The sequence below is a fragment of the Tenrec ecaudatus genome, chromosome 16 (genome assembly GCF_050624435.1).
Source record: "Tenrec ecaudatus isolate mTenEca1 chromosome 16, mTenEca1.hap1, whole genome shotgun sequence".
Lineage (NCBI taxonomy): Eukaryota > Metazoa > Chordata > Mammalia > Afrosoricida > Tenrecidae > Tenrec > Tenrec ecaudatus.
In genome coordinates, this window is record NC_134545.1 from 105,610,629 (window position 1) to 105,629,307 (window position 18,679).

An 18,679-nucleotide genomic window follows, 5' to 3' on the forward strand; every position below is an offset into this window, starting at 1 on the left:
GGCTATTTTTAACTCAGGGGACAGATCTTCCAGATAAGGCATTCTAGAAATCCAAACCAGGATAACCATACTTCTTCTTGTATTAATAGTTACATTCCAGAATGTTAACTAAGAAACGAATTGATCCTACTTTTCAAAAAGGAAAAATCAAGGTCATTAGAAAGGGTTATCTTTTTATTTATATATTACAAAAGCAAAGCTTTACAACATAAACTACATACTAGATATAGTTATTTCAGCATTTAAATTTGTTCTGGAATCCCTAAACAATATAATGTATTTTATAACCATAACTCAAGTTCTATGTTTTGCATACAAAATGTTCTTTACATCAAAGTACATATTAACCCCCCCCCCAAAAAAAAAAGTTCTAGAAAGCATATACCCTCTAAGACTATTTAATGAAAAAGCTCTTAGCAGGGAATTTTAAGTTTTTAAGTAACACATCCTTTTGATGAATATTTTCATAAAACTTAAAATGAATTTAAAAGAAAAAAAAAACCTTAAAATGAAGCTTATCTCTGAACGTTTTTTGGTAACATTCCCCTTGTCAGACAATTCTGTGAGTGGCAAATGCATTTCTAAAATGAAACACTGGAAAACATCCAGTGGAATTGTTTTTTTTAAAGTAAGTCTAGCTTTCTCTACGTTAGCAAAATCTGAAATAAAATTATTCCCTGTTAATCTTTTCACAGTTTCTTAAAAAAATATTAGTGGAGATAAATTATCTACCAACTTTAAACTTATGTTCACTGAACAAAAATAAATATTTAGTTTCAGAATATTGCCTGTTAACAGCAAAGTTCTATAAATAGTGCATGTTTAAATGCTCCCCACAAATCATTCTATAAAATACTTGATTGAAAATAAAACGAGAACATATTCAGCATTTAAGGGACGATATACAAACATTTTTTCAGGTACAGAAATTAACTGACAACCACGTAAATAAAATTCCAAATCTTTTAAAAAATACAATGCCAAAAATTTGTCTAAGGTAGGTTTTGCTTCAAAACTTAGTGCATTTAGAAGTGTAGCTTCGAGCGCGGACAACTTTGGAATACGGATTGTGCTCTGTAAGCCGTAGGAAAATCAGCATACGTTCTGGTTCCGACTGGGAGTCGAAGCAAGATGTCCCCGTGTAAATTAAAATGCACCTTCAGAACAGCTACTTTAGTTGCTAGGAAGTATTTGTCACTCTTTGGCCCAGAGTGCGGGGTTCACACTTCATTTAATGAAGATTTTCATTTGCTCTGCTGGGGTACCGCTCTTATTTGAAGAATAAAATAGAAGGAAAAGTTAAAAATCTCCAAGGCTTTCAAACGGCAGCAACCGATTGCTTCCTGGCAATAAACCAAGAGTAGAGCCACGTGGGGCACTTGGAGACGGCGGCAGTAAAACGGAACGGGCAGTGATGGGTTTCAGCAACAGAGGGACTCAGAACTGTGGCACTTTAGTCTCAAAGCCTCAGATTTGACAAGGAAGAGTGTCTGTTACAGTTGTTTGGGGGGAAAACAGTCTCAGCACTGCTCTTTAAATGACAAAAGTTGGGATTGGCTGCAGCCACAAGACCTCCTGGTAATGGCTTCCTAGTTCGGAGGGAGGGCAGAGGATCTCTTAGGGTGGCACTTGGGGTTTTTGTGGGCATATACCATCAGCATTTTCCTTTCGTTTAGTGGGGGGGGGTAGAGGCCCTTTTTGGTTAATAAAAGCTTAATAGTCTAGGTAACCTTCTCAAGCCAATTAGTAGCACAAGATTTGAATCACATGAAGAACAAAAATGTTGCAAGTCCACAGAAGCCAACAGTTAGTAACAATGTCTTTTATTGTTTGACCAAGCTATTCTTTAGAGTAAGCTAATTACACAATATAAAACCTCCTGTTCAAAATGACTCTAGATTACAACTCTCATTTCTGTAAACAGATATCCACGTGTAAATGCATCTTAGACCCATCTCACCCCACTGTGTGGTTTCCTGCTGAGGTGACATTCCAATCAGTCTCCGCAGTGTTTTCACCATGAAGGGGGTAAATGGCAAAGCAGCGTTACAATCGGAATCTACAGCCCTACTGACCTTAGAGGCTGGTTCTCACGAGGACACCAGAATCCACTGTGAGCACCTGTTCAGATCCATTTCTCCATGTCCCTGGACCCATAAAACGAGCATCGACAGGAGCTAAGGCAAGCAAAGGAAGCATCCCAGATCTGTGTGCAAGGCCTGGCCTTCCCGAGGGCAGGAAGGTGGCTGACACTCCGTTGTACCTCTTTGGTCATCAAAGGAATGGGCGGAATGACCGCCTCACCTGATGCCCTGACCCCGGATGGAGGGCTGCAATGACATGGTCCAGCACACAGGGTGAGAGCGAGCATCGCCCGAGATGACCCTTTCTCTCGGGCCCGTCTCATATGGGTTTGGTTTGAAATCAAATAAACTGGAATATCAGAAGATGCCAATGGAAACAGCATGAAATCTAGCTAGAAATGGAACGTCTTTTAAGAATTAAAACCTCAATATTTCAGATATATTAGAAAACGGATGACATTTTCCATGTCAAGTTGTGGGTTTCATTTCTTTTAAGAACTTTCCTTTAGAACTTTAACTTCATGTTTCCATAACTTTTAAAAAATATCAATTCGTTTTACATTTCCCCTTGTGGAAATGATTTACTATCCCCCTATCAGTTGAAATGAAACTATTGCTTCAACTTAAATTATGTGAATTAAATAGCATTCTAATTCAGAGAAACCTCAAGGCAACTCACCTACTCTATACACACCCGGAGATAAATTGCAACAGGTTTTCTATAAGAAAAGTAACTGTTCTCCCATTGTGAAGTAGGGCAGAAAGAATGTCCAGCTGCAACCCCTGCCCTGAAATCGCACGAGCCTGTACCAGTTTCAGTTTCATGGACTATCCATGTAGGGGACGATTTCCATGAATACCTCCTATAAGCATGACTGGACTCTCATTCGCCTATGGCCAACCAAGGGGAAACCAGACGCCCAGCCGGCTAGCTGCTCTAACACACAGATGGCCCTGGCTAGACTTTTATGGGGTGGGGGATTTTGTTTCCACTGTCAAATTTATAGTCTATAAATTAAAATGTATAAACTTTAAATTAGCAGACATCTTACCTGCTCTTGGGTGTAGTTAAGGGGATGACCGAAAACATACTAACAAAAAATTCCCCCCAAATCAACCCCAGGTGTGGGGTGATTGTTAATCAGTGTTGGTTATGTTGACCTCGTGCAAAATGACAGGCAAAGTCATACTTGTTTTTACATTTGCAACCACATATGTTACATTGAAAAGGGTTTTCGTATCCGTGACATCCCATGTGAATAGTGTACAGTATATTGTCGGCAAAATACATGTCACAGTGCTGGCAGTGGTGCAGAAGCTGGGGGTCCTGGGCCGGCAGGGTCGGGACTGGCGTGCTGGGCTGGCTGTTTCCTAGGCTGGGAGTACTCGTGTGGGCACTTGGTTCACTGCTGGGCCCTGCCACTGGGCTGTAGTTCCTCTGACCGGGTCCCGGCCGAGGGTCGGGGCTGGTGGGCGAGGCGCTCTGAGGAATACTTGCCGACATGGCAGAAACAACGGCCTGGGCAGAGGGCTGCTGAATCATGAAAGGCTTTTCGTCCGGGCAGGGCACTACATCGGGGGAGCCGGGGTTTTGGTTTTCAGGAGGCAGGCTGGACAACTGTCCGGCTAGAGTCGAGAGCTGATTTAAAGGGTTGTCAACCAGGAGTTCTTGGGGGTCCCTTGGGAGGCCCCCCGTGGGTGTGGTTTTCACCATGCTCTCATAGGCGTCCGTCTGAAGGTGTGGGATTTCGTGGGTGAAGTCGTTAAGATAGTCGGGCTTCTGGACCACCATGGACGGCGGGCTCAGGTTGACCAGGGCTCTTCTGCTATAGCTCAGGTTGCCGGTCTTCTTCTGTAAAACCCCCCACATCTTCTTGCTGCTCAGGGAAGACCTGGTACTTTTCATTGGTACCATTTTATGCTTGCGCCTCCGATGGTGGGAGAGGTTGCTCCGGTCGCTGCAGCGGAAGGAACATAATTCACATTTGTACGGCTTTTCGCCAGTGTGGGAACGCATGTGGGCTTCGAGATGCCGCTCGTACGCAGAGGCGAAGGGACATAAGTGACACCTATGCGGTTTCTCACCTGTTTAGAGAGAAACAATGGGAAGAGAAACGGTGGGAGTAGTTCATGCATGGAAACCTTCCCCTGGATTCAGAAAGGGATTTAAACGTTCTCCTGCAATCACAGGAGAATTGCAACGCATTCACAAAATGATCACGGCAACCCTCAGCACAAGAGATGACCACACTCCAGAGAGAAGCCTGCCAGGATCCGGATTCTCATCGGGAGCAAGCTGAGATTTATGGATACACCATCTTAGTCAAGTCAGCACACACACACACACACACACACACACACACAATTATTAATGGCCTTAACGAAAAAGAAAAACAGTATTATTCCTATATTCCCCACACAATGAATTTATCAGAAAGGTCTATCCCTGTCTACGTTGGAGTTACACAGCACGTCCTTCAAAATTGGCAGTTTCACCTCCACCTTCCTTTCTTCAGTTGCTATATGGGCTTAGTTGGCTTTAGCTGACGATTGTACTAAGCTAAGAGTTGCCATCACTCGTTTATTAAGTGCAGTGCCTACTCCGTGTCTCTGTTCTACTAGACTCGGGACAAAGAGTACCCCAGCATAATCCCTGGCCTCAAGAAACCTTCCGGACCCTGCAACACAACAGCATGGGAAGTGCTGGGGTGAGTGAGCACAGGGGCGCCGGGAGCACTCAGGAGGGACACATGGCCTGCTCATGGGTGTAGTTAAGGTTTCTCTGATGAAAAAGTCAAGGTGAGGCCTGGGGAGTAGATCAGCAGTCTGCAGTGATCCCCAGCCCCCCACCCCCCCATTGACATGGTTGGGACACATCAGAGCAAGACATGGGGTTGTGGCTATAGCACTGCCAATTTCATCTCTGCACAACTCTGACTGACTCACAGCCTCACCCATCACAACCATGCCTGCTCTTGCCTCACACCCCAGCCTTCGTTACTGCCAGGTGTACATCATTAATGTGCAAACAAGACGAACAGTAAGTTTTTGGGGTTTTGTACCATTATCCAAAATGGGAAATGTCGGACAATCAGTTGATATGTTAACAAGTAGGTGTGTAGAGAAACCTTTCCAGGCCCTCCTGAGATTGAAACGTACCTACTAAGGATCAAGAACATTGGCTCTCCTCACTGCTTCCAGCGTTAACCTGCCCAACCCGAGAAGCAGCAGCTATGGAGAGAGGAGCTGTAAGAAGGGGAAGCGCTGGAGGGCCCCACTTCCTACCACCTGCGCCTGTCAGGCAAGTTAAGTACACTCGGAGTGCCTTCCATGTTTATCTGAGTCTTTTATCAGCCTTCAATTTTAACTGACCAGAGCACCTTCTATAAAAGATGAAACTGCCAGGCTGCGCCCTCTCCCAACCACCCCCCAAGAAATGCCTCCCCCCGAGGCTCTTCTTTACCTGTGTGGATTCTAATGTGCTCGATAAGCCGGGCTGTCCCTTTGCTGGCGTAGCTGCAGTACCGACACTTGAGCTTCCCATCAAAGGTCCTTTCAAACCCGTCTACTAACATTCCTGAGTTTTCGTCCAGAGAAACTTCAGACGGGTGATCCAATCCATTTTGATCACCATCTGTTCCAGCTATAAACAAAGTACAGTCAAAGAAATTACGCAGCTCAAAATCAACCAATGCAGCATTTCAGTCTAGAGGGTAGAAAATGTTTCACAGAGAATAATTCACTCCATCCAAAATTTAACTTTCAAAGAAAATAGCGAAGACTTGTGAACTGGGGCTAATTTTACACAAAAGCAGCATTAGGTTTGTTTTTGAGAATGCACATAATTGTATCAGCCCTCAAAAATGCTTTTGAAGGAGAGAGGGTACTATATTGGGCAAGTGAGGAGACAGGTGGGGGATGGGGACGTGGGGGGAAGACTTACCTGAACAGTGAGGATATAATTACACACAGGTGTTCACATTGTAGTCACGCCTACAAATGGTCTAATGGACAGTAGTCATACTCTCCCAAAAATTACCTTAGTTTTAGTCTAAAGCAACTCACGTTCCACCCCATGATGCAGGATCTGTTCTCACTTTGGGGTTGCACTCAGGACCCTAAACCCCGCCCAGCCCCCCCCTCCCCCCCTCATCCAGGAGACTACCCTATTTGCCTCCTTCGAATAACAAACTGTGAGGGTTTCAAGAAGTTTGTTTGCCTGCTCACTTGTTGTGTAATGCACCTACTTCTCTGTACAGGTCAACACCCAAAGCACGGTGCTCACACTCAGCAAAAGCAGAGACAGCGGGGACCAGAATCCTGGTCTTCTGACTCAAGACTCCAGGGCTGTGCACACAAGGGTGTTGGAGACATTTTCACTAGCGGGGCTGCATGGAGGCCTGGTGATGTGGTGGTTACGAGTAGGGCTGCTAACCGAAGGTTAACAGTTAAAACCCAGGAGTCCGTCCTCCTCCGTGGAAAGATGAAGCTTTTTACTTCCATAAAGAACTACAGTCTTAGAAAACCATGGGTGGGTGGGCGGGTGCAGTTCTATCCTGCTCTATAGCTCACTCTGAGTCGAAATCAACTTGATGGTGGCAGTTTAGTTTTTGCTTAGCTCCATGGGCCGGCTCCTGCTCCATCCCAGGACATGGCCTTGCTGGGCTCTTGTTCTATGGTCTGTTCTTCCCTCCCTGGAAGACAACTGAGCCTGTCAAGTCTGACACCCCATTGGGCAGTGGTTCTCAACCTTCCTAATGCTGCCACCCTTTAATACAGCTCTTCATGTTGTGGTGACAACCCCCCCTCCACCATAAAATTATTTTCGCTGCTACTTCCTAACTGCAATTTGCTACTGTTATGAGTCGGGTAGCCCCTGTGAAAGGGGTCGCATTCTCAACCCACAGACTGAGAACTGCTGCAATAGGGCCTGTGCCCTGTAGAGACACATGGCTTGTGACTCCCTCTCATCTTCTTCCCAAGCCAGCAAAACTCCGATTTTCATGTGTGATCACTTGGGAACCTTGTTAAAAAGGTAGATTCTGATTCAGCAGCTTAGGGTAGGGCCGGAGAGCTTGCATTTCTAAGGCCCCAAGGGATGCCTGGTCCAGGAGTGACTGAATGAAGCAAGGCCCCAGATCACCTAGGATGGGGGGAGGGGGAGGAGGGTGGGAGAGGAGGAGATGGGAAGGGGCAACAGCCTATGCTAAAAGGGCCAAACTATCGTACACTTCAGGCTTTGTTGGCCACATGAGCTCCACTACTCAACTCTGCTTCTGGGGCACAAAAGCGGCTCTAGAAGATCTGTAAACCAGAGTGTTCCGGACGAACACTGCAGTCTGAGTAGGGCTCCTGTGCCCGACGGGATTCCTCTCCACTTCAAAATGGAAAAACCGTTCTTCGCTTGCAGGTGAGATAAGCAAGCAGCAGGACAGATGTGGCTCATGGGACTCCAAGTGCTGACTCCTGACTTAGGGGCCCTGGTGGCACTGATTGGGGGTAAGTGCTGGTCTGCTAACCACAAGGTTGGTGTAAATCTACCAGTCACTTTCCGGGACAATGTGGAGGTTCTCAGGCTCCATAAAGATGGGCAGTCTCTGAGAGACTAGACAGACTGGCTCTAAGTCAGAGGCGGCGTGTGGTAGTGAGTTTGGTTCAGTTTGGACCTAGGTTCAGGAACAGACCTAGTCTCTGCTAGCGGAACGAGGCACCCATGCCCTCGACCCATCTCTCCTCCTAGGCAGGTCGTGGCCTGCCCTTCGTCACCGGGGAAGGAGCTCCCTGAGAGTTCCTGGATGGCCCCATTTGGGGGTGGAGTGGGGCGCCTGACTCCCTTTGGATTGAGTCCCCATGGCTGGTACTGGCAGGCAGAATCTGGACAGGGGAGGGACTCGAGAAGGCCCAACTTCCACCAAGACCATAATGCACCCAGACCCTGAGAAGCCCTTCACTGCTCCAGCCAAGCTCTGCCGTGTTTGCAGGAGGAGGAAAGGCCGCACGCCTCTCTGCGGGCAACACTGGAGTGACCGCGTGCTTGGACAGTGGTCTTCAGGAAACGAGCACACTTTCACAGAGGGAGGATTTAATCGTATGAAGATGAAAGTACCTCCCTGAAGAGCCTCCGCTTCTTTGTCCCCACTGACTGATCCAGAGATCATATTCACGTGATGGGTCTGCTGAGTCAGGTACTCCTGAAAGTCTTTCACGAAGTCCAGAGGCTCGGGTTTCTTTTCACCCATCTTGGCTTCCGTTTGAAGGTTACAGTTCGTTACACCTGGGGAAACATGACATACTTTTTCCCCCACACTGCTTGGGAAGAGACAACATGTATTCCAACCGTGACACAAACTATGAAAGGCACTAAGCCAAGCATCCGAGCCCGACCTCCGCCTTTCAACCAGCCCTGCGAACTGAGGAGCACACACGCAAACGGTGAAAAACCAGGTAAGTTTTTAATAAATCAGTTGGGATTCAAATGTCTAGAGGATGTTAAGAAATGCTTAAGGGGGCAGAAAAGCGTTCAGATGCAAGTGATCTCATGGCCTGCGCTCCCTCCACCAATGTCGCTCGGAGCTCTGCTTTTTGACCAGTTTGAGCGGGTTTTACCAGTATGGTGTCACACTGGCTTTAACTGGTACTTCTAAAAGATTGGAGATGTTATGTACCTTTTAATCCCCCAGGGGATTTCATACTGGGCTGTTTTTCTTATTAATATGGAAGAGTTCTTTATTATGTTTTGGTGTGAGTCCTTTACTAGACAGGAGGGGTTTCAAAAAGTTCATGGGAAACACCATTTTCTTTTCACTCTATTTTCCCACAAATTTTCTCGAAGCTCACATACATCTAAGTACCTTCTTACACTTTGTGGTTGTCATTTCACTTTCTGAAGGTGATTTTCAATGAACAGACGTTCTGATATTTAATGCAATCCATTACACCCATTTCCCCTTAGATTTAGGGTTTTATTTATGTATCCTGTTGTGCGGTTTGAGGGGGGGGGCTGCCAGCCAGCAGCAGGGATCAGGCCCACCCCTGTGGTGGGGGGAGACAGCAGTCTGGCAGCAATTGCCTTCAGGGAGGATGCCTGTAAGCATCTGAACCCCCCACCCCAATTGTTGGGTTTCTAACAGGCAACACGAGGCTAATTTCTCATGTCTTCACTTCCCTAGCTCTGACACCAGCCACCCATGTGGCCTTTTCGCGTTTGAGCCTAACCACCCAGAGTTGGACCAGACCGCAGCTCCTGCTATCCTAAGCTCAGTCAATTCACGCTTAGGGACAGGAAGCAGGTCATGGGGAAGCTGCCACTGCCTGAGGCGTCAGCACAACTGCCCACACTTCAGACCGGCTGTCTCTTTCTCTCTCTCTTATCCTTTGGGTCTGGGTCACAAGCTAGAAGGATGCCAACCTTCTTCAACCCATTTCTCTCAGCGAGCCACCCGGAGCTGTCCCACCACCCGGAGCTGTCCCACCAGCCAGAGCTGTCCCCCCAGCCAGAGCTGTCCCACCAGCCAGAGCTGTCCCACCACCCGGAGCTGTCCCCCCAGCCCCCCCTGGCTCAATGGCACCGGGGGCTTGATGATAACTGTCTAGACGACTCACAAAATCCATGGAGATCACTATCTGTACTTACAGTTTGGGAAGGTCATTAGAGGAGGCCGGACGGATCCCAGCACAAGGCTTCTACTGCCTTCACGGCTGTGCCACAGGCTCTCCATGCATGAATGTTCTCACCAGTCCAAGGGCCCAAAGACAGGACTCTAAGGTTCCCTAGTCACTGGGAATTCAGTGAATATGCATGACCATGTCGGGGCCCTTTCTGAGGTCTGTGACCACAGTGGGCAGCTAAGGCACTTCCCTTACCTACAGCTGTTTAGATTTTGCAAGGAGCCCTGGAGGCTGCGAATCCAAAGGTCAGAAGCCGCAATCCACCAACCAATCCGTCAGGGAGGACGGCCGTCTGCTTTGGAGACCCTACGGGCTGGCTAGTGCGATAGAGCCAATATGAGTAGGAATGGGCTTGTCTTGTCTTTTAAGTTTGATCTGGCTATTTTAAAAAGACAAAGAGCACTTAGTTGCTTAGCCTAACCAGAAACAAAAAGGCAAACTTAGATCTTAGTCTTGTGCCTATATAGGAAAGCTGGAGGGTGGAGGGAAGAAGATGTCGGACAATGTAAATAATAATAATTTATAAATTATCAAGGGTTTGTGAGGAAGGAGAAAAAAATGAGGAGCTGATACCAAGGGCTCAAGTAGAAAGAAAATGTTTTGAGTACGATGATGGCAATAAATGTACAACTGTGCTTGATACAATGAATGGAAGGATGGATTGTGATAAGAGTTGTACGAGCCCCCAATAAAATTATTTTTTAATTAATTAAAAAAAGGGGAAAGCCTGTTTCTCCTAAAACCAACCAACCGACCAACCAAAAAAAGCCCCAACCTTATTTATTACTAGTTATCTAGTTGGAATTGAGCTTTGTATATGGTATGAGTTGAGTCTAAATATACTTTTTCCCAAGGAGATACCCATGTGGCTGTCCAAGCAGCTTAGCTCTCTACCAGACCAGCCTTTCTGCAGTTGCTATTGTAGATGCCTTCAGGCTGGCTCCCACCTCCCAGTCCTGCAGCACCCTCTCAAGTGCTTCTATGTGCGAGCTCATTGTTGCAGCCACAGTGTGCAGTGTGCGTCCTATGGAGAGCCGCCCGCTTTTTCACAGGCTCTCCACTTCAGCAAGCACTTTCTCCTCCCAGACTGGTCCCTCCAGGTAACATTTTCAAAGTAAGTGAAACTTAGCTTTGCCACCCTCGCTTCTAAGGAGCACCCTGGTTGCACTGCCTCCAAGGTAGAATTGTTTCTTTTCCTGACAGGCCATGGCACACTCGGTGTTGTTGGTTCAACACAATTCCAATGCACCAATTTCTCACTGGTCTTGCTTATTCACTGCTGTCTTTCGCAGGCCGGAAGCAAGGAGAAATGCCAATGGTTTGGACCAGGTGCACCTTAGTCCTCATCCTCCGTGACATCTTTGCCCCTTGACACTTTAAGAAGTCTTCTGCAGCAGATGTACCCAAACCAGTATGTCCTTGTCGACTGCCTACTGCTTCCCTGGGTGTTTGGTTGTGGAGCCGGGGAAGATGGCGTCCTTAACCATTTCAGTCTTTTCCCCGTCAGACTGCTGCTTTTTCATCTGGATGTGAGGGCGTTCGTCTTCTTTATGGATGGCCAACGTCTGGCCCAGAGGCTGTAGTCCATGACGTCCATCAGCAAGTGCTCTTAGTGCTGCCCCATCTGCCTATCAGAAGCCGTCAAGGAGCCTCCCTCTCATCTTGATGCCAGGCTTGCCCTCACCCGACCGCTTTGAGATCCTTTTCTCAGAATACAGATTAAATGAGCATGGTGAGACACTACAGCCCTGATGCACAGCTTTCCCGATTCTAACACTAGGTTTACGGGGTGAGTCAATTCGACACATTTCTATTTCCTCAATGAAAATTACAGAAACTTTATATTTACCTCCTACCATTTATGTTGACTTTTAATCTATTTAATGAGACAAATATGTATCAAAATTAGTTGACTTCCAATCCTTCTAAGCTCGAAATTCTCGGTGTGGTATACCTGTCTACTTGGACACATGTTAATTTGTCTGGAGCATAATCAGAGTATTAACCTCAGAGGTTTTTAAATTTTAGAACTACTAGCACTTCCCCCTGCTTTCCTGACACTGAAGTTAATGCAAGTGAGCCTCTGGGTGAAAGCGCAGCACGGCGCTCTAGTAGGTGTGTGGTCGTTAGATGATGTTATTGTCAGCCTGAACATGTGTAAAGGTGTAGGGCTGGTATCCAGCTTGTCGTTAAGGTCACAGTCTGATGGTGCCTTCTTGGGGATGTGTTCTCTTAAGAAACACTCTGGGAACCTCCCCCTCTCTCTACCTCTCTTTTCCACCTTCCTGCCTGCTGGGGCTCTGGTGCCCTTTGTTCCCCTCACCCCCCACCTTGAATCCCCATGACTTGGCATTCTGGATCACTGCATGTGGCTGCTCGAGTCTTACAAGGGGCTTATGGATGACTCCTGGGCTTAGAGACTTGAGATGCTCGGGGCTAGAAGACTGTTGATATGTAATTCCTTCAAAACTCGGTACAAAGTCTTCATACACACATCAGTGTCGCTGGATTTGTTTCTCTAGTCAACTTGACATAACCAAGTATTAGGTCGGATTTACCACTGAACAGCAACTCTGAGGCTTCGTTTTCTACTTGGTCATATGAGGCATCGCTAACTTCGGGGAGACTTTACGTTTTATGTGTAAAGCACCTCAACGTGTGTACGGCATGGCAGGCTTTCAGATAATGGTATTTTTCTAAAAAATTTTTGGCAGCAAGAATTAAGCTGTATTTTGGATTAAGGAATTCCCCACTCTCAATTTTTCCTCTAGTTTATCAACTGGGTTGGACAGAGTACTGAGTTTATAGATCTGCTCTTTAGCCCATAACGTCATCTCATAAACTCATGTGCCTCAATCTGCAACTTTCAAACACATCTTTTACTTTTAGGCCACCTCCTTAGGCTACTTGCTTCAGTCTCACCTTTCTCAACCTTGGGGATCATGCTACCTGTGGAACAAATGCACTTCACTCCTTTCTCCCACCTTACCTTGTTTACTTACCATTGTGGTTTCTTGCGCATCGCATTACTATTTGTATTGTTCCTGCGGTTAATTCTGCTGGTTATTTGTCCTTTACAGTTTGCTCAATCATTGGGGGGTGGGGGTGAATGGGGTGCTGAGTCAGTCAGTTTTAGTGAGAAAGATGATTAAAAATATGATTTAGCAAATGTTTTTTAGTTTTAAAGGTGCACTAAGATCCTATAGATTTTCTGTGTTCTAATGATGACAGCTATAATTACTCAAGTAATCCCAAACTACATCTCTCAAAGTCTCTGCCATGGAGCCAATATCGACCCTACAGTGACCCTGTAAGGCAGAGAAGAACTGCCCCCCCCCACCCCCCATGAGTTCCAGGCACTGTCACTCTCTAAGGGATTAGAAAGGCCTGTCTGAGAAGCAGCTGGTGGTTCTGAACTGCTGACCTTGAGGACTGCAGCCCAGCTCATAATCATGTCACTTCCACTTAGTATCAAAGCCTGTCAACCAGTTACTAAGAAAATGGATACGCCTTTACTGGTAAATATACGAATATTCTTGAAAGGCTGGCTCAACAAGGTAAACGGAAGCACATCTTCATTAGAAAACAAAACGTGCTAAAGTACAGGACATGTGGCAATACAGAAAGAAATGCAAAAGATGGCCAACAAGGAAGCAGAATAAAATGTTATTTTTATACATGTATCTGAAGTTTTAAGAACACGCAAATGAAGCCTAATTACAGAGGACGGCTGGCATATTTTGACAGTCTTCGCTATTATCATGTTGTCACATTATAAATTTCACCGTGTTCCCAGCCATAAATTGTGCACTGCGTTTCAATCATTTTGTGCTGCGGGACTGACAGGAAAGACAGCAGATGCCAGAGAAGTACGTACGGGAAGCAGTGTCCTGAAACGAGGACTTCAAGCACACTGCGACAGCTCAGACCCTAGGCGTCGGTGACGACCAGAGACAGGCTGTAGCTCATCACTAAAGAGCCTGTGCCCACTCAACCTGACGTCCACCCACTCTCTCAATCCATGGACCTGCCACGCAGGGCCCCCCGCTGAGGTGTATGCCAGTGCAAGGCCCCCAAAGCTGTGTGAGATCTTTGGCTCAGGTCACAGCTTTGTCCACTTGAAGTCAGTATTTCGAAGTGAAATCATGGAGAGGGAGCAGTGATCTGAAGCAACGGAAGACTTGAGTAGAAAGCAAGCCCGGGTTTACATCTAGATCACCTTTTGGCCCTCAGTGAAGCAGTCATCAGTCTCACGACTAAACGTTTAACCAAGGCATTACAAATTGGCATCTGGGCAAGTCTCCAAGGGGCTGATAGATTAAAAACGTTGGCAAATAGGCGAGGAACCTTTAAAAAGTTCATGGAAACACTGGATTAAAAGTTCCCCGCGAACTTTTTGAATACCCTCGTACGTACCGTCATCTCCTTTAGGGACTCGACAGTCACTTCTAATGCTTTCGACTGTCTTATATGCTGTGGGAGAATTTTAAGAAGGACATGGTTAGGGGATATTATATCCTATATGTTTTATGATGTCTTTCCTACTAGGAGCCCTGGTGGCGTAGTGGTTACACATTGGGCTGTGATCCCCCAGGTCTGCAGTTTGAAACTACCAGCTGCTTCTTGGGAGAGAGATAGGGCTTTCTACTCCTGATGAGGGTTAGAGTCTTAAAAACTCACAGGGGCAGTTCTAGCCTGTCTCAAAGGGTCCCTATGAGCTGGCATTGGCGCCATGGCAGTGAGTTTGGTTATTTTGGTTTGGTCTTTCCTACTACCCATAAGTCAATGCCTTGGCGCTTGTTAGTCAAAACATGAGTTAACTTAACCTGAAGAGTGTCTTTCTTTAGGTAGAGCAGGATTCCTGGGTCCTTGTGTGATTACTCTAGTTAAAGGCAGGCTGGATCTAGCATGGAATCCATAGGAGTTTACCCACAGAGAGACTGGGCTTCCACTGGTTCATTACTGTTTGACCAATGCTGAGAATTTGTACGTCCCCAGATAAATGGAATCAAAATGTACATGTCAACAAATGTATAGGAAAGACTCACCTGGGGATTTTTGTTAAAATGTCGATTCTGATGAGTGTTTCTGGGGTGGATGTGTAAATTTTCAGCAGGGGTCAAGCTGGAATGAACTTTATCCAAAGCCATGATAGAAACTGGCTAGAATGGATTTCTTTTATGCCAACAGCTTCTTCCACACTATCCACGTAAACTCCGCACAATGCTCTGACAAAAACGCCCAGGGCCACGTCAGTCAAGGAAAAGGAGTATGGGATAAATAAGTTTGATGCCCAAAAGAACATGAGAACCTCTTTAGTTTCATGCAGTGAATCTAAGCTTTTCTCCTATTCCCCTTGTCTTCTTGTAGGAATGCTCTGAGCTTTCTTCGGTCTTAGATGATAAATGGTCTACATACACACCTGCTTAATCTGGAGCAAATAACTGAAAAGAGTAGCAATCGTCTAATGCCTACTACAAGTCAACCACACCTCTAGAGGCCGTTCAAGGAACAACGGGGGCAGAGCCCACCTTACTCTCAAAGTCTACCTATTCTTATAGGCACACTGTATTTGTATGAGAAGTAACTTTTAGGGAAACCGGGTGGCACAGTTGTTATGTGTTGGGCTGTGCTAACCACAAGGTTGGCAGTTCAAATCCACTGGCTACTCCTCAGGAGAAAGTTGAGGCTTTCTACTCCTGTTAAGAGTTATAGTCTTAGAACTCACAGGGGAAGCTCTACCCTGCCTTATATGGTCACTATGAGTTGGCACTGACTCAATAGCCATGAGTTTTTAAAAGAGAGTTTTAAGAACAACACGATTAAGGAATAGTAGGACATGTTTTATTCACCTACCAGTTTTAAAGACATAAATTTAGGGGTTACTAACCATACTTAGCAACTAATTTACTTATACAACATCTTATTTTAAGGTTAGGGTTTGCATCTACCCAGAAGCACCTCGGAGGAAAGTCTTGGCAGTTTATTTTTGACAGGTCAGCTGTTGAAAATCCCAAGCAGCACAGTTTTACTCTGAACCATAGGGGCCGCCATGAGATGGAGATGACTTCAACAGCAGCAACTTGTGGTGCTGGATTCATCTATAGCCACGGGTCTCAACTTGTGGGTCCCGACCCCTTTGGGGTGTATGTGTGTGTGTGTGTCGAAGGACCCTTTCACAGGGGCTGCCCGATTCATAACAGTAACAAAATTACAGTTATGAAGTAGCAACGAAAATGATTTTATGGTTGGAGGGAGTAACCGTATTAAAGTGTCACAGCATCAGTAAGGTTGAGGACCATGGATCTAAAGTGACTGTAGCTCAATGTGTGTGATAAGGTCAGTGAAAGACTCTCTCGGCGACACAGACTTATCTATGAAGAATGCTGACAAATGTGGGCTAGTCTGTATATAGCGGAAGGTAATGTGGACTTCCCCATGGAATTACAACACATTGTCAATGGCCAAAGACAAACCCTTTGCAGGCAAACATGGCACTAAGCAGATTTTTAAGAAATAGAAGCCACACTACAAAACACAAAAGTATGTTGGAAGAAAAGAGTTACATCATCTAATCCTTTCACCCAAGTCAGTTCCTCCTCTTTCCTGCGGCTCCACCACTGTTCAGATGAAGAGTGGGAATTTACACTGGGACTCCCAAAGGCCATGCAGGGAATTTCAAGGAAAACTGAAAAACCTTCTAGGAGTCTGCAAGGAAGCCAACCCCACAAACTACCTGCTTTACAACAGAAGCCTAATCAGCATGTACAGGTCTAGCACGCTAATAAAGTAACAAGTGCCAGTCTTAACTGTTACCATTAATCCAACACTAAGCAAGCTGACAGAAAATCAAAGAATAGAGCACAGGTTCACTTCAGCAAAAAGTTCCCAATTAGAGAACCAAGAAATGAAACACACTAGTGACTACAAAGAGCCCTGAGTACATGGTGGGCTGCTAACCCCAAAGTCAGCGGTTCAAAGCCATCAGCCCGCTGCCACCCCTGGGGATGGGGGGGTGGGGGGTGGAGAAAGATGAGGCTTTCTGCTCTCACAAAGACTGCCAGTCTCGGGAACCCACAGAGGCAGTTCTACCCTGCCCAAGAGAATTGCTCTGCTTTGAAATCGACTCAACAGGCAGTGAGTTTGAGGGTGACTGTGGCATTTTACTGACAGATTTCTCAGGATGACATTCTTGGAAAGACTTCTCAGTATCTTTCTAATTTCTAATGATTAGGTTCCTTTATTCACAGTGCACTTATAAAAGGGTCTGACTTAGTACTGCTAAACAGCTCTACCCACTACCAGCCAGTCAATTCCAACTCACAAACCCTAGCCTGTACAGGGTTTGTGAAGATGATGCACTCTTTCACCGGAGCAGGCAGCCTCATCTTTCTCCCTAGGAGCAGCGGGCGGGCACAGATATCAGTGCAGTTACTACCCCCAGATGTTCGAAACCCAAAAGAAAACCGCGATGGAACATGGTCAAAGGAAACCAAAACACCCACCAAGATCCAATTACACACATCAGACTTTTCTTTCTTTCAATCCAAAACATCCAAGGTTTTGAGAAGCCCTGGATCCCCTAGGCCCTAGGAGGAAAACACGTCAAACATCTCAATTATTTGCATTATCTTCCAAGAATCTATCAATCTCTATCTAGCTATGTTGATGCCAAGACACAAATCACAATGAAACGGAATCCAAACACTGCCTGTTATGGGCAATAAAACAGTTTTAATAAGGTTTTGTTTCTTCTTAAAGAGCCCTGGCTGTGGAGTGGTTACACGTTGGGCTGCAATATGCATGGCCAGCAGCTCCGCAGGAGAAAGACGGGACTTTCTACTCCCGTAAACAGTTCCAGTCTCGGAAACCCACTGGGGAGTGGGGAGGGGGTGTCACTCTGAGTCAGCATTACTCGATGGCAGCAAGCTAATTTCTTCTTAAGTTTCCTCAGACCTTACGATGTAAAGCGTCTTTATTTCTTCCACGGTTTGCCACTCTTCTTTCGGGTGCCACTAAATGGCCCGTGTTTAGTTTCATGCCATTTCGGATGGGTTTAGTTATCGGGCACTACTAGACGCCAGGGTTGGCAGCTGCCACTCCGGTATGAGTCAGTATTGCCTCGATGGCAGTGAGTTTGGTTTGAGGTCTAAACCCTTACGAACCAGAATAGTTCTTGGCTAGGAAGGCCTCCCGATACTTAACATCGTGGATGCACGGTTCAGGGCAGCTTCAACGGGCAAAAGGCTGGTGCTTCTAAAAATCGGTCTCCCAACCGGCAGCCCCGGGCCGCGCCAGAGCGCCTTCATCCACCGGCTTCGGAAAACCTGGGCACCGCGCCTGGCTGGCCCCCAGGCCCTAGGATCCCCCCGCATAACCACGTGTCAGAGCCAGAGGCAAGACCCCAGCCCGGAGCGCCGACCCTGCCCGACGGCGCCGATCCCGGAGCTCGCCGGCGCCCTTTCCTCCCGGGTGCAGGGACTGCAGGCCTCGGCGCGCGGTCCGAGCGGCTCCTGGGGGGTGAAACTCCCTCCCTCGCCCCCCCGTGACTGATGACCACGCCCGCCCCTCCGCTGGGACAGAGGTCCCGGGCGGGGCCAGCCAGCTGGCGGCGAAGCCGGCTCAGGGCTCCCGCCCTTCCTTCTTACCCGCCATGCGCAGCAGGATGCCGCCGTCTGAGCCGGCAGCCCGTTACTCACCTCCAGACATTCGCACCGAGTAACCCCCACCGCCTGGTTCAACGCCGCTGCCGTCCCCGTAGCCGCCGTCTTCGTCACCGCCGCCATATTTGTTTAGTCTTGACTTCCTTCCCGCCTCCTTGCCTCACCCAAGTCTCGCGTGAGGAGGGCTCAGGGCGAAGAGGGGGCGGGGCCTGGGTGTGTCCCGGCGTGCCGTAGACGTGGGGGGCGGAGCCCGCGGGACTGCGA

The 18,679-nt window shown here is 47.0% G+C and overlaps 1 protein-coding gene across 1 annotated transcript; it reads right to left on the reverse strand.

Annotated features, from left to right (window-relative positions):
- Positions 1–218: 218 nt before the first annotated feature.
- Positions 219–18,600, reverse strand: IKZF5 (IKAROS family zinc finger 5). Its single transcript, XM_075535112.1, has 4 exons — positions 18,452–18,600; positions 8,191–8,358; positions 5,548–5,727; positions 219–4,169 (listed from the first exon to the last, which is right to left on the reverse strand). The coding sequence occupies exons 1-4, from the start codon at positions 18,459–18,461 to the stop codon at positions 3,226–3,228; spliced, it is 1,302 nt and encodes a 433-aa protein (XP_075391227.1). The 5' UTR covers positions 18,462–18,600; the 3' UTR covers positions 219–3,225.
- Between the last annotated feature and the right edge of the window lie 79 nt (positions 18,601–18,679).